This window comes from Gasterosteus aculeatus, chromosome 10 (genome assembly GCF_964276395.1).
Source record: "Gasterosteus aculeatus chromosome 10, fGasAcu3.hap1.1, whole genome shotgun sequence".
In the NCBI taxonomy this organism is placed as follows: domain Eukaryota; kingdom Metazoa; phylum Chordata; class Actinopteri; order Perciformes; family Gasterosteidae; genus Gasterosteus; species Gasterosteus aculeatus.
This window is the reverse complement of record NC_135697.1, coordinates 723996-734384: the sequence shown is the minus strand read 5'-3', so window position 1 is coordinate 734384 and position 10389 is coordinate 723996. Positions and strand designations below refer to the sequence as shown.

The window sequence follows — 10389 nt, the reverse complement described above, 5'->3', positions numbered from 1 at the left end:
ACATTTTTCCGTCAAGTTTGCTTTTTATAAATACCAATTTTTGCGTAGAGAGCGGCGTACGCCTTCTTTTGTGCGTACGCAACGTTTATAAATCTGGGGATCTGAACCTCACTCCTTTTCGGACTGTCAGGGGTGACGTAGGCCATCGCACCACCTTATAAACCACCTCTTCGGACCGACTGAGCCACGTTCAACTGCGCAGTTAGTAGCATGGTTAGTAGCAAGGTTAGTAGTGCAGTTAGTGGCACGGTTAGTAGCACGGTTAGTAGTGCAGTTAGTGGTACGGTTAGTAGCACGGTTAGTAATGTGGTTAGTAGCACGGTTAGTAACGTGGTTAGTAGCGCAGTTAGTAGAACGGTTAGTAGCATGGGTAGTAATGTGGTTAGTAGCATGGTTAGTAACGCGGTTAGTAGCACGGTTAGTAACACGGTCAGTAACACGGTCAGTAGCGCAGTTAGTGGCACGGTTAGTAGCGCGGTTAGTAGTGTGGTTAGTAGCATGGTTAGTAGCATGGTTAGTAGCACGGTTAGTAATGCGGTTAGTAGCATGGTTAGTAACGTGGTTAGTAGTGCGGTTAGTAGCATGGTTAGTAATGTGGTTAGTAACATGGTTAGTAGTGTGGTTAGTAGCACGGTTAGTAATGTGGTTAGTAGCATGGTTAGTAACGTGGTTAGTAGTGCGGTTAGTAGTGCGGTTAGTAGCATGGTTAGTAATGTGGTTAGTAGCGCAGTTAGTAGAACGGTTAGTAGCACGGTTAGTAATGTGGTTAGTAGCATGGTTAGTAACGTGTTTAGTAGGGCAGTTAGTAGAACGGTTAGTAGCACGGTTAGTAATGTGGTTAGTAGCATGGTTATGAACCTGGTTAGTAGCGCAGTTAGTAGCACGGTTAGTAATGTGGTTAGTAGCATGGTTAGTAATGTGGTTAGTTGCATGGTTAGTAACGTGGTTAGTAGCACGGTTAGTAGCATGGTTAGTAACGTGGTTAGTAACACGGTTAGTACGAGGACCAAACATGCTGGCTAGACAGGCAGCCAACGGTTAGTAGCACGGTTAGTAACGTGTTTAGTAGGGCAGTTAGTAGAACGGTTAGTAGCATGGTTAGTAACCTGGTTAGTAGCGCAGTTAGTAGCACGGTTAGTAATGTGGTTAGTAATGTGGTTAGTTGCATGGTTAGTAACGTGGTTAGTAGCACGGTTAGTAGCATGGTTAGTAACGTGGTTAGTAACACGGTTAGTACGAGGACCAAACATGCTGGCTAGACAGGCGGCCCGATGGGTGAGGGAGAAGTGCGCCCAATCGCGAATCGCACCGGACATTAAGGGGACAAGGGGGACTTGGACCCACTGAGCTGACTTTATCTTTAATTCTCTACAAAACTGTACATTAGATAGTGAAATGGCGATTCAAAGATTAAAATTATTGACGATAATCATGTCATTTTCCATGACTTTCCCGTTAAATCTCTTGAAAACTGTACAGTAATAGATCATGAAAGGTTACATGTGCATAGAGGATGTCCTCTATAACAGGAATCAAGTGAAGGTAGAGTGTAGCCTGTTTTGGATCTGGTTTAAAGACAGTTCAAAGTTAGGGAAATGACTGTTGACAGATACTAGTGCCTTTATAGCTGTATACGCCCCTCTACCGTAACACCCTGAATAGAGGTGCATTTTCTTTAAAACGCGGTGCATACGATGGCCGTCGTCGGGCCCATTTCAACTACGTGATGAAGCGCAGAATATCTGTCTCAATCGCCTAGGTTGCATCCTTGTAGCCTGCAGCCTTCAGCAGCCTGCGCGGTAGACCTGGGCTGGTCCTCCAACACCACATAGGCTGAACCGAGCGGTCTCTGACACGTGACGGTCTGGCCTACGGGGGACTTCCTGCTTGCGTCAGCTACCTCCACGGCTCCCGTTGCCTAGCAACCTGCTGCGCGTGACAGCGAAAGCCTTAAAACCAAAAAACGTACAGATAGAGAAGATAATCTTATTTCATTTAATTTAGGAAGATATGATTCCCCTTCAGAGCATGATATATCTCAGGCTGAGAAAAGAACATTTTTCCGGTTATTTAAATTCAAATTAAATCAGTTAAGCCATGTACTTTTAGCGAAAAGTAATAATGCAATCTTAAGGAAGAGGAGTCAATCAATTCTGTCAATAACAACCAGCAATCACATCCTCCTGCTCCATAAAACAAAACTAAATGTAAAGGTAGTTTATAATCACACAACAAAAGAAAGGAGCAAAGCAAGTTCAGTTTCTTTGTGTATTTATTCTGTGACGTTACTGACTTAGAAAGTGATATTTCAGGTTCATAACTTGTCTGCCTAAGCTTGATCCATTTCTCTTCACACTATGAAGTATAAACTATATATATAAAACCGTCACAGCATCAATAAGATGTTCTAAGATGCCTCTAAACTAAAGTGTGACTTTTCCTTAATAACTACAGACGTTGTGTATTTGTTATGCATGTGTGTCGGTACATTGATGTTCATAAGAGCAGTACATGGACCAGGGGCGGTTCAGGTGAGGAGGGCAGAGGGGGAGCATGATGAAAAACATAATTACCAACGTCACGTAACTTTCACAAACAAAGATGTGACAGTATATATTATATTCAGTGGCGGCTGGTGGATTTTCAGGATAAATACGTTACAATGTTGTTAGAAAAATCCTCACTCGACGCCGGCGTAAAATCATCAAAACAGGTGATTTAATGTTTGCAAGCAGGAGACAGACGGACACACATGTCATGCACCAAGCTGACTCAAAGGTTTTCATCTTTGGAGCAGGAATATATTCTGCAGGTATGGCATCAAAACACATGATGGTTACGCACGTACAGGACTGATTGTTTACCCTGATGGGACAGAATGTCCCTCCAGAGGACGGCGCCCCTAATCTCAGCGGACGAGATGTGTCAGCTGAGGGAAGCAAAAACCTAGAGTAGTACAGCCTTATTGATAACAAATATAAATATATAAGATATATTAGAACATGTATAGATGCGCCTATAAACCCAGTTGAGGAAAGACCAACTCAAAAGCCCCACAAAACTTCACACAATGAATTATTTGATGAAAAGTGCCTGTTTTTATCCACGTCCTGGTTGTGTGTCCTCACCGCAGTCCTGTGTGCGTGCAGCTGGGCTGCGATGTGAACTTTAATACGGCGACGTCATGCGTGTCCTCACTCCTTGTGTGCGTCGACCCATATTTCTAGACTAACGTGTAAAGCTTTGCAGCCTCCTGCAGCACCAGGCTGTGATTGGTCCGCTGACTACGTCCTTTACGGAGTCTCACGTCTCCGTTTTCACAGCACAATACGGCCGTTATTAAAAGGAAGAATGTTTACGAGAGAACGGATCAGATTGAAGAGCTTTTGTGGGAAGAAATGTGTAAACATGAGCACTTGTACAAGCCGTCATTGGCGGACTATGAGGACGGCGGATGGTTTCATGGAGGGAGATCTTTGCAAACGTCCGAGTAAATAAACAAACAACGACTTCCACACAAAGACACAATCATTCTCTGGGTCATCTTCGACAAACAGTGTTCTGGCGGTGCACTGCTTTGCAACACGCATATTTTATATACTAACCCAAATGACCAACTTCTTACACAGAACCTTTAAAAACTAAATCAAACTTGGAATAAAAACGAAGAACCTCAGACACACAAATGTAGAAAAAAAAACAACTTTAATTTATCTTCAAATTCAACAGCTGGCTGGAAACTCAATGTGAATTCAGTTCCATATGTACACAATAACACAATTCAGTTACAGTAGTAACAGCCATGCAATTGTCCCATGAAGCCAAATGAGCAGCGTTGTTGACCTCACTCTGGCTGTTGTCCTCTTCCTGGATGGAAAGTTCTTGGTCACCGCACGTCCTGACTTTCAAACTCCGATAACGGCGCATTAAGCTATTCAGAGTTCCCCTCCCACGCAGCCGCTCAGTTCTTCTTGGCCTTCGGTGAGTCGTACTTCCTCTTGCTGGAGTACCAGAGGAGCAGAGGGATGCCGATGGAGGGCAGAGTCATCACCCCGAACGCCGCCCAGTCCAGCTACAAGAGGAGGGGGAGGAGTCGCATCCTTTATTCCAAAATAACACTTCTAAGCGCAGTATTTTTGTTGATTCAACCATGTCGTCATTTTGGAGAGGCGTTTGTTCAGTAGTCACATAATGTTACATCACACTGTTTTTAATATTCAATAGCGCCGCAACGATTAGTCAACAAAGTCAATGACATCTATTGGGAAAAATTGTCAACACATTTTCTATTCTAAAAAGATGCAGCGCTACCAGTGATTTTCATACGGCATTGCAGTGCACTACAGGAAGCACTGGGGGCAGTATCGCTTCCATGTCTACATGCACCAAGGAAAAGAAGAAGTCTTTGAGACGAAAAAAGCAAAGTATCCATCAGCAAACCAAACGGCACAACGCAGCGTCGGCATTTCACACCCTCAACACGCTTTCTCAGTTACTTTAAGGCTTTATTTGCAAAATCGCCTTACTTTTAACTTGCAATTTTGTATTACTATTTAATTTATAGGTTAAATATTGAAATTCAAGTTCCAACAGTCATTTCATTTTCTATGAAAAATAATCATTAGTCACTTAATGGAAATAAAAGGTTGATTATGAAAACAATTGTTAGTTGGAGCCATATTGTCCAGTCTACTCAAACTCCATGGAACACACACACACACACACACACACACACACACACACACACACACACAGTGACTTACATAGTGTGGGGAGAAGCGCCGGTCAAACTCCCTCTGAGCCAGGATGCCCCCCTGTCCGGGGGCGCTGGTGAAGCCCACCTGTAGGACAGACGCACACGGAGCTTCCTTCACTACAACACACACACACGCACGAGCGGCTTTGATTCGGGGAGATTATCAAGTGCTTTTACCACGACTTGCCCCCCCTCCTGGGCGAGGTAGCTGACGGAGGCAGAGGTGAAGTTAAAGTATCCGGCCTTCAGGGGCCGCAGCACCACGGTGTGAGAGACATTGCTCGCTCTGCAGAGGCCAGCAGTTAAGTCACATAGCTGGAGGTTCACTGGAACATGATTGATGGGCTTCTAGTCTCCCAACCACTAAGACGCTACAAAACAAATCAGTTCTTTGATCGCTGATTTATTAAATGTGTACATTTCATTATCGGTCTGAACGCACAAGTGCCGTCCCGTTCACGTCTCCGCGCTTCACTGGTTTTCCTATTCTTTGACGTCACATTGCAATGACTTGTGGGTAATTCCCTTGGGCCTGGTCAGTCTCCAATGCTGACTCGAGGAAAACGTCTGAGAGCCCTCAAACAACGGGACAGAACAAAGTATCCATACAAGAATTATAGCCTTTTTATCATTTAGTAGTACCTCTTTAGATCCTTATTCACTACGATCGACCTTTGAGAGCTCAAGTGTTCACTACTAACCACAGGAGCTCATTGTAGAGGTTTAGGTGAAAAGCTATTTTGGTATTTAAAAAGCAGGGTTTTTATGCATTTAAGGCCCAGCTGTAAATCTCATGCTCTATTAGAATTCATCTTTCTTTGTTCAACTACCAACTTCATCAAGCACCACCATGGCAGGAACGTTGGGCTCAAGGATACGGAGCGATCCGGTCCCATTTCACGTTCAACATCCCCGAGACGATTCCAAAGTCCTCCGGGGGGAAAGAATCATCCGACAGCTCCACCTCCAGTGCAGCACTGTGGACACAGACAGGAGGACACAGACAGTCACGAGCAGTCAAATGAGTCTCAGCAACCTGATCATAGAGTCCACATCACTGCCCCCCACGGACATGCAGGTGACGTCAGTGTGGGGGGTCTCACCTGGAGCCCACGTTGTAGACGTTGTACTGCAGGGTGAGGTCCCGGCCCTCCACCGCGTAGCGGTTCAACAAGGACTTGGAGGCCAGCAGACGGGCCCCCTCTTCTCCGGAACCCAGGCCCATCAGAGCCAGGCCCAAAAACACGTGCAGCATCTTCATCATCTGCGGAGACAAGATCATTCACGTCGGGAAAACAAGCACGGATTGTTTCACAGCGGCGGCTCTCTGGGCTCCGAACTGAAATAAAGCGGACCGCCGGCTTTCCTTCAGTTGGACGAACCTTTCTAGAGTAGAAACAGAGGTTAAAGTCCACTGAATCACGACGTTACGTTCGTGTTCCAGACGCTTACGTGGACAAGCGGCTCACCTGACGTCAACGTTAGCTTCCAGCATTAGCAACCGCGCGCCTTGTCTACGCTTTCCTCACACAACTCATTCAGCCACTAACGAGCATGGACCTGATTCTAAAACGTTATTTAGTAAAGGTTAGTTAACAGAAAGAAGCGGAACAGACCTTCGCCGTCCAGTGAGTTGCTCTTCTTCGAGGCGCAGGTCCTAAAGGAGGAGCCGGGGACGCGCATGCGCACTAGCCGGAAGCTGCTGGCATGACGTGTCCCGAGAGGAAGAGGAGGGCGGCGGCGGCCGAGCAGCGCCCCCGCTGGCTCGGAGAGCTCATTGTTTCCTGCGGGGGGTAAACTCAGCTGACATGGACTAGTACGATAGGTTGTCACATTATTGTACTTTTAACTCGGCAAATAATGCGTAGGTTTGCACCAGTCCAACATTCAAATAAGAAGGAACCTTGAATAATCCATTCAAAGCAAACATAAAACCCACAAACCTCTTTTGACTACAGGAAAGTAGGCCACTTGGCAACACTGGAGGGAAGCAGAGGTGGAGAGCTGGACTTTAGAGGGAGAATTTGATTTAGTATAGCTCAAAAGGCTAAGTAGGCAGCATGAACGTCAAGGCCATTGAGACCACCTTTTGGTCAGACACACAGAGGTAGTTAACCTGTTACTGACAGGGGCAAAGTCAGTGATAACCACATCCAGACTGTGCTCCTTGGTGTGAGCAGGCACCTCAACGTGCTGCTGCAGGCCAGAACACTTAAGCACATATCTGCTGCAAATTGTCAGGAGGGGACATGGATATTTAAATCACCAACAATGACAATATTAGTGACAAATTGCTAAATGCTGAGTGAAGTAAGGAGATTATTTGTTTCAGCTAGAAAGGATGGGTTTGGTTTTGGAGGATGGTGTATGAGAAACACTGTCATGGAGCATGTGAAGGCCGGACAGTCCACAGAGGAAAGATCATTGGTAGAGAGGTTTTAGTTCAGCTCGGAGCACGGTGGTTAGTCCACACCTCGATTTTCTTTGCTCTCTGATTCCACGTGGAAAACGCTACACCAACTTCTCTGGATGTAGCGAGGGATGTTTTGCAAAATCCTCACTCTTGACAGCGGCTGTAAACCCTTTGTTGGAACCATGATGCTGCACAAATGCCAAAGCTGCAGACGTTGTATGAAATCATTTCCAGCAACTAATGTCAAAAACGTCAAAACAAAAATGGGAGGCAGGCTAGTCTCTCTAATTAATCCGCACAAGTTAGCTAAATCAGTAGATTGTTGCTCTGAAATTAAAAAGTTCTCTTAAGAGAATTCAGATTTCAGAGCATAGCTGCACACAACTCTGTAACAAAGAGGCTTTTACTGCTTGTTTCAATAATAGCGTTACCATAGCTGCTGTTAGCTAGCTGACCTTAGCTAATGTCACTGAGCTAGCAATGAGTCAAGTTAACTCCTCCGTTGAACTCCACATGAAATGTGCTCAGGATTTAACTGTAAGCTACAGTTATTCCACTGTAAATTTACAGGAATTGTTGTATTCAAAAATGAAGAAACGCCGGACGGACAGAGGTCATCGCAGATCAAAAGGTAAAATCAAATGTATTTAATAAAAGGTGTTGTGGAAAAAAGAACATCTCAGCTGAGAATGACCCCGAATGACCCTTAGTCAATATCAGTTGTTGTTCAAGTATTACATGCAAGCATTCCAGTTGATTACATTACATTAAATACAATCATAACTGCATTGGTATTATTCTATTACAGTTGCAGAATTACAGTGGTTTCACAATATTGTCATTACTTTATTGATTACACGGTTCCAGAATCATGGCTGTATTCTGGTGTACACTATATGCATTTTTATTAATTTTATGAACCGGGTTGTATATTTGTTTCTAATATCCTACAGAATTTATTACAGTGTGGCCAAGTTTTCAACACAGCAATATTTAGCCAATCGATGAAGTAGTTTCCCATGTATCCTTTTGAAAAGCAAATGTACCAGCTACTAACTACTTAGTATGGAAGCACATTTCCGCCACTAAAACAAAAGATTTGAAGGGACAGAACGTCAAAGTGAAAATGATGTCATAATAATTACTTATATATTATAGTTATCACTTACGTTTCTTCTCTTTTCTGAGAAAGTATCATCATCATTTTGAAAACCAACGAGATACTGTAACAGTATGTGTGTTGTTTTATTCAAACGATTATTAGAAGTGCTAACATTTGAACCCAGAGCATTTGTCACTGATGCTGGTGCAGGCTGCTTGTCGATAGGGGGCGCCTTGGTAACACAGCAGAGGGTATTTAAAGCCCAGCAGCAGGTCCTGTCTTCTCAGTACATTCAGGCGCAGTCATGTCGCGTCCTTCCTGCGGACTCCAGCTCTTTGCGCTTCTGATGCTACTGAGCCGGAGCAGCTCCGCTGTTCACAACGACGCCTCCGAGTCCGACAGCACTCAGCTGCCCCACGGGGCTCAGGACGAGCCGGGCGATGGAGACACGAACCACGCGAGGAACAGCGGGAGACGGCCGGCTGACCCTGTGCGTAATGGTGAGGCCAAGTGGTTACGCGCGGCGCGATATATTTACATGCTTTTTACATTCGATTGCTTTTGTTGTCAGAGGTTGTCACGTGTTTCAAAGATATTCGCTCGTGCTGATGTGAGTTAACGCATAAAAGAACATTTTATCTCCTTGTTTTTAGAACTATAGTTTAATGTTGAACAGTATGTATTTCTGATAAACAACTCAGTTATCCATACAGATATTTCTGTGTTTATTTGTAGTTTATGCAAAGGTGCGTGCTGCTGCTGACTGCTTGCCCACACAGATATATTTAATACTTCATACACAAATTCTTGCATGACAAAAATAAATGGATAATGAGCTAATTCCAAATCAAAATCACAATTTGAATAGTCATTTAATACAATTAATACAAAATAAAACTCTAAGCCCTTCACATAGTAATGCCTGTTTCGTTTGTCTTTAATATTTAACACAACATATCACTAAAGAAAAAGCAGAGTCTGAGGTATCCCGACTTTGAGTCCCCATGTTTTATATTTACATGTAGACACTTTTTAGAGTAGCCACCACTGTTGACAAGACGTCAACAGAGCGTATCTCTAACCAGATCTCATGTTCCAGGCCCAGACCAGAGCCAGGTGGGCTGCAGGGAGCTGAGGTCCACCAAGTACATATCCGATGGCCAGTGCACCAGCGTCAACCCCATCAAGGAGCTTGTATGTGCTGGGGAGTGTCTGCCGGCTCAACTGCTGCCCAACTGGATTGGCGCTGGGGGTCACACAGGGAGCTACTGGAGCCGGCGGGACGCTCAGGAGTGGCGTTGCGTCATTGACCGGACCCGGACACAGCGGATCCGACTCCAGTGCCAGGATGGCAGCGCCAGGACCTACAAGATAACTGTGGTGACTTCTTGCAGGTGCAAGCGCTACTCCAGGCAACAGAATGACTCGGGACACAAGGACACACCTGTCCTCAGCGAGAAACAGAAAAAAACTCAGAAGAAGGCAGGACTGCCTGAGGAGAGAGCCGAGATACAGTCTGACAATTAATATCATGTCAAGTCTGTAGACGATGCGCCTACCGTCATGTCAAGTTCCTCGTATGTCTAACAATAAATGTTCCTGATTCCTGAAATCGAAGCGTGTACATTGTAACCAAATGATTAACCCTAACCCTAAGTCAACAATGTAGATTTGTCTCCAAAAATGAAATACTGTCACCTAGAGAAATGTGCTTAAACAATATTTCACGGGAGGAATAGTCCCGCATTTAAAAATGAGATGTTCAGATGGTCTCAGTCTATTTTTGGTTGGATTCTTGTTAGCCTAGCTTAGCAGAAAGACAGGAAGCAGGGGAAACAGCTGACTGGCTGTGCAAAGATCATCAAATACACTGTAACAACTCTACAGTGTATCAATCTTCAGACAGAAGTCCAAATGCGTTTTAAAGTTTTTTTATGGAACTATTTCTTGATGAGTAGCTCATTAACCTCCCACATCACCCACTAGTGCAGGATAACGGACACACTTAGACAAAATGTTTTCATTAGTGATTTCCATCACTTTTCCACCCCACTTTGAAAAGAGCCACGCTGGGTGTAGGTTAACTACACCCTAATGTATTCCATGATCCAACCTTTG

At 44.6% G+C, this 10389-nt stretch overlaps 2 protein-coding genes across 2 annotated transcripts; one reads left to right on the top strand and one right to left on the bottom strand.

Moving 5' to 3' along the window:
* Positions 1-3686: 3686 nt before the first annotated feature.
* ssr2 (signal sequence receptor, beta) lies at positions 3687-7856 on the bottom strand. The gene is given in 6 exon segments (XM_040189167.2): positions 3687-4072; positions 4764-4841; positions 4934-5042; positions 5635-5733; positions 5860-6020; positions 6373-7856. Coding segments are annotated over 6 exon segments (720 nt in total). The 5' UTR covers positions 6535-7856; the 3' UTR covers positions 3687-3961.
* On the top strand, positions 7855-9883 carry LOC120825941 (sclerostin domain-containing protein 1). The gene is made up of 2 exons (XM_040187802.2): positions 7855-8771; positions 9371-9883. The coding sequence occupies exons 1-2, from the start codon at positions 8576-8578 to the stop codon at positions 9796-9798; spliced, it is 624 nt and encodes a 207-aa protein (XP_040043736.2). The 5' UTR covers positions 7855-8575; the 3' UTR covers positions 9799-9883.
* The last annotated feature ends 506 nt before the right edge of the window (positions 9884-10389 follow it).

Bases quoted from the DNA above. Each gene is read 5' to 3' on its own strand.
- LOC120825941 (XM_040187802.2), top strand. From the start codon at position 8,576: ATGTCGCGTCCTTCCTGCGGACTCCAGCTCTTTGCGCTTCTGATGCTA. The intron at 8,772-9,370 runs GTGAGGCCAAGT...CTCATGTTCCAG, and splicing joins GGCTGACCCTGTGCGTAATG to GCCCAGACCAGAGCCAGGTG.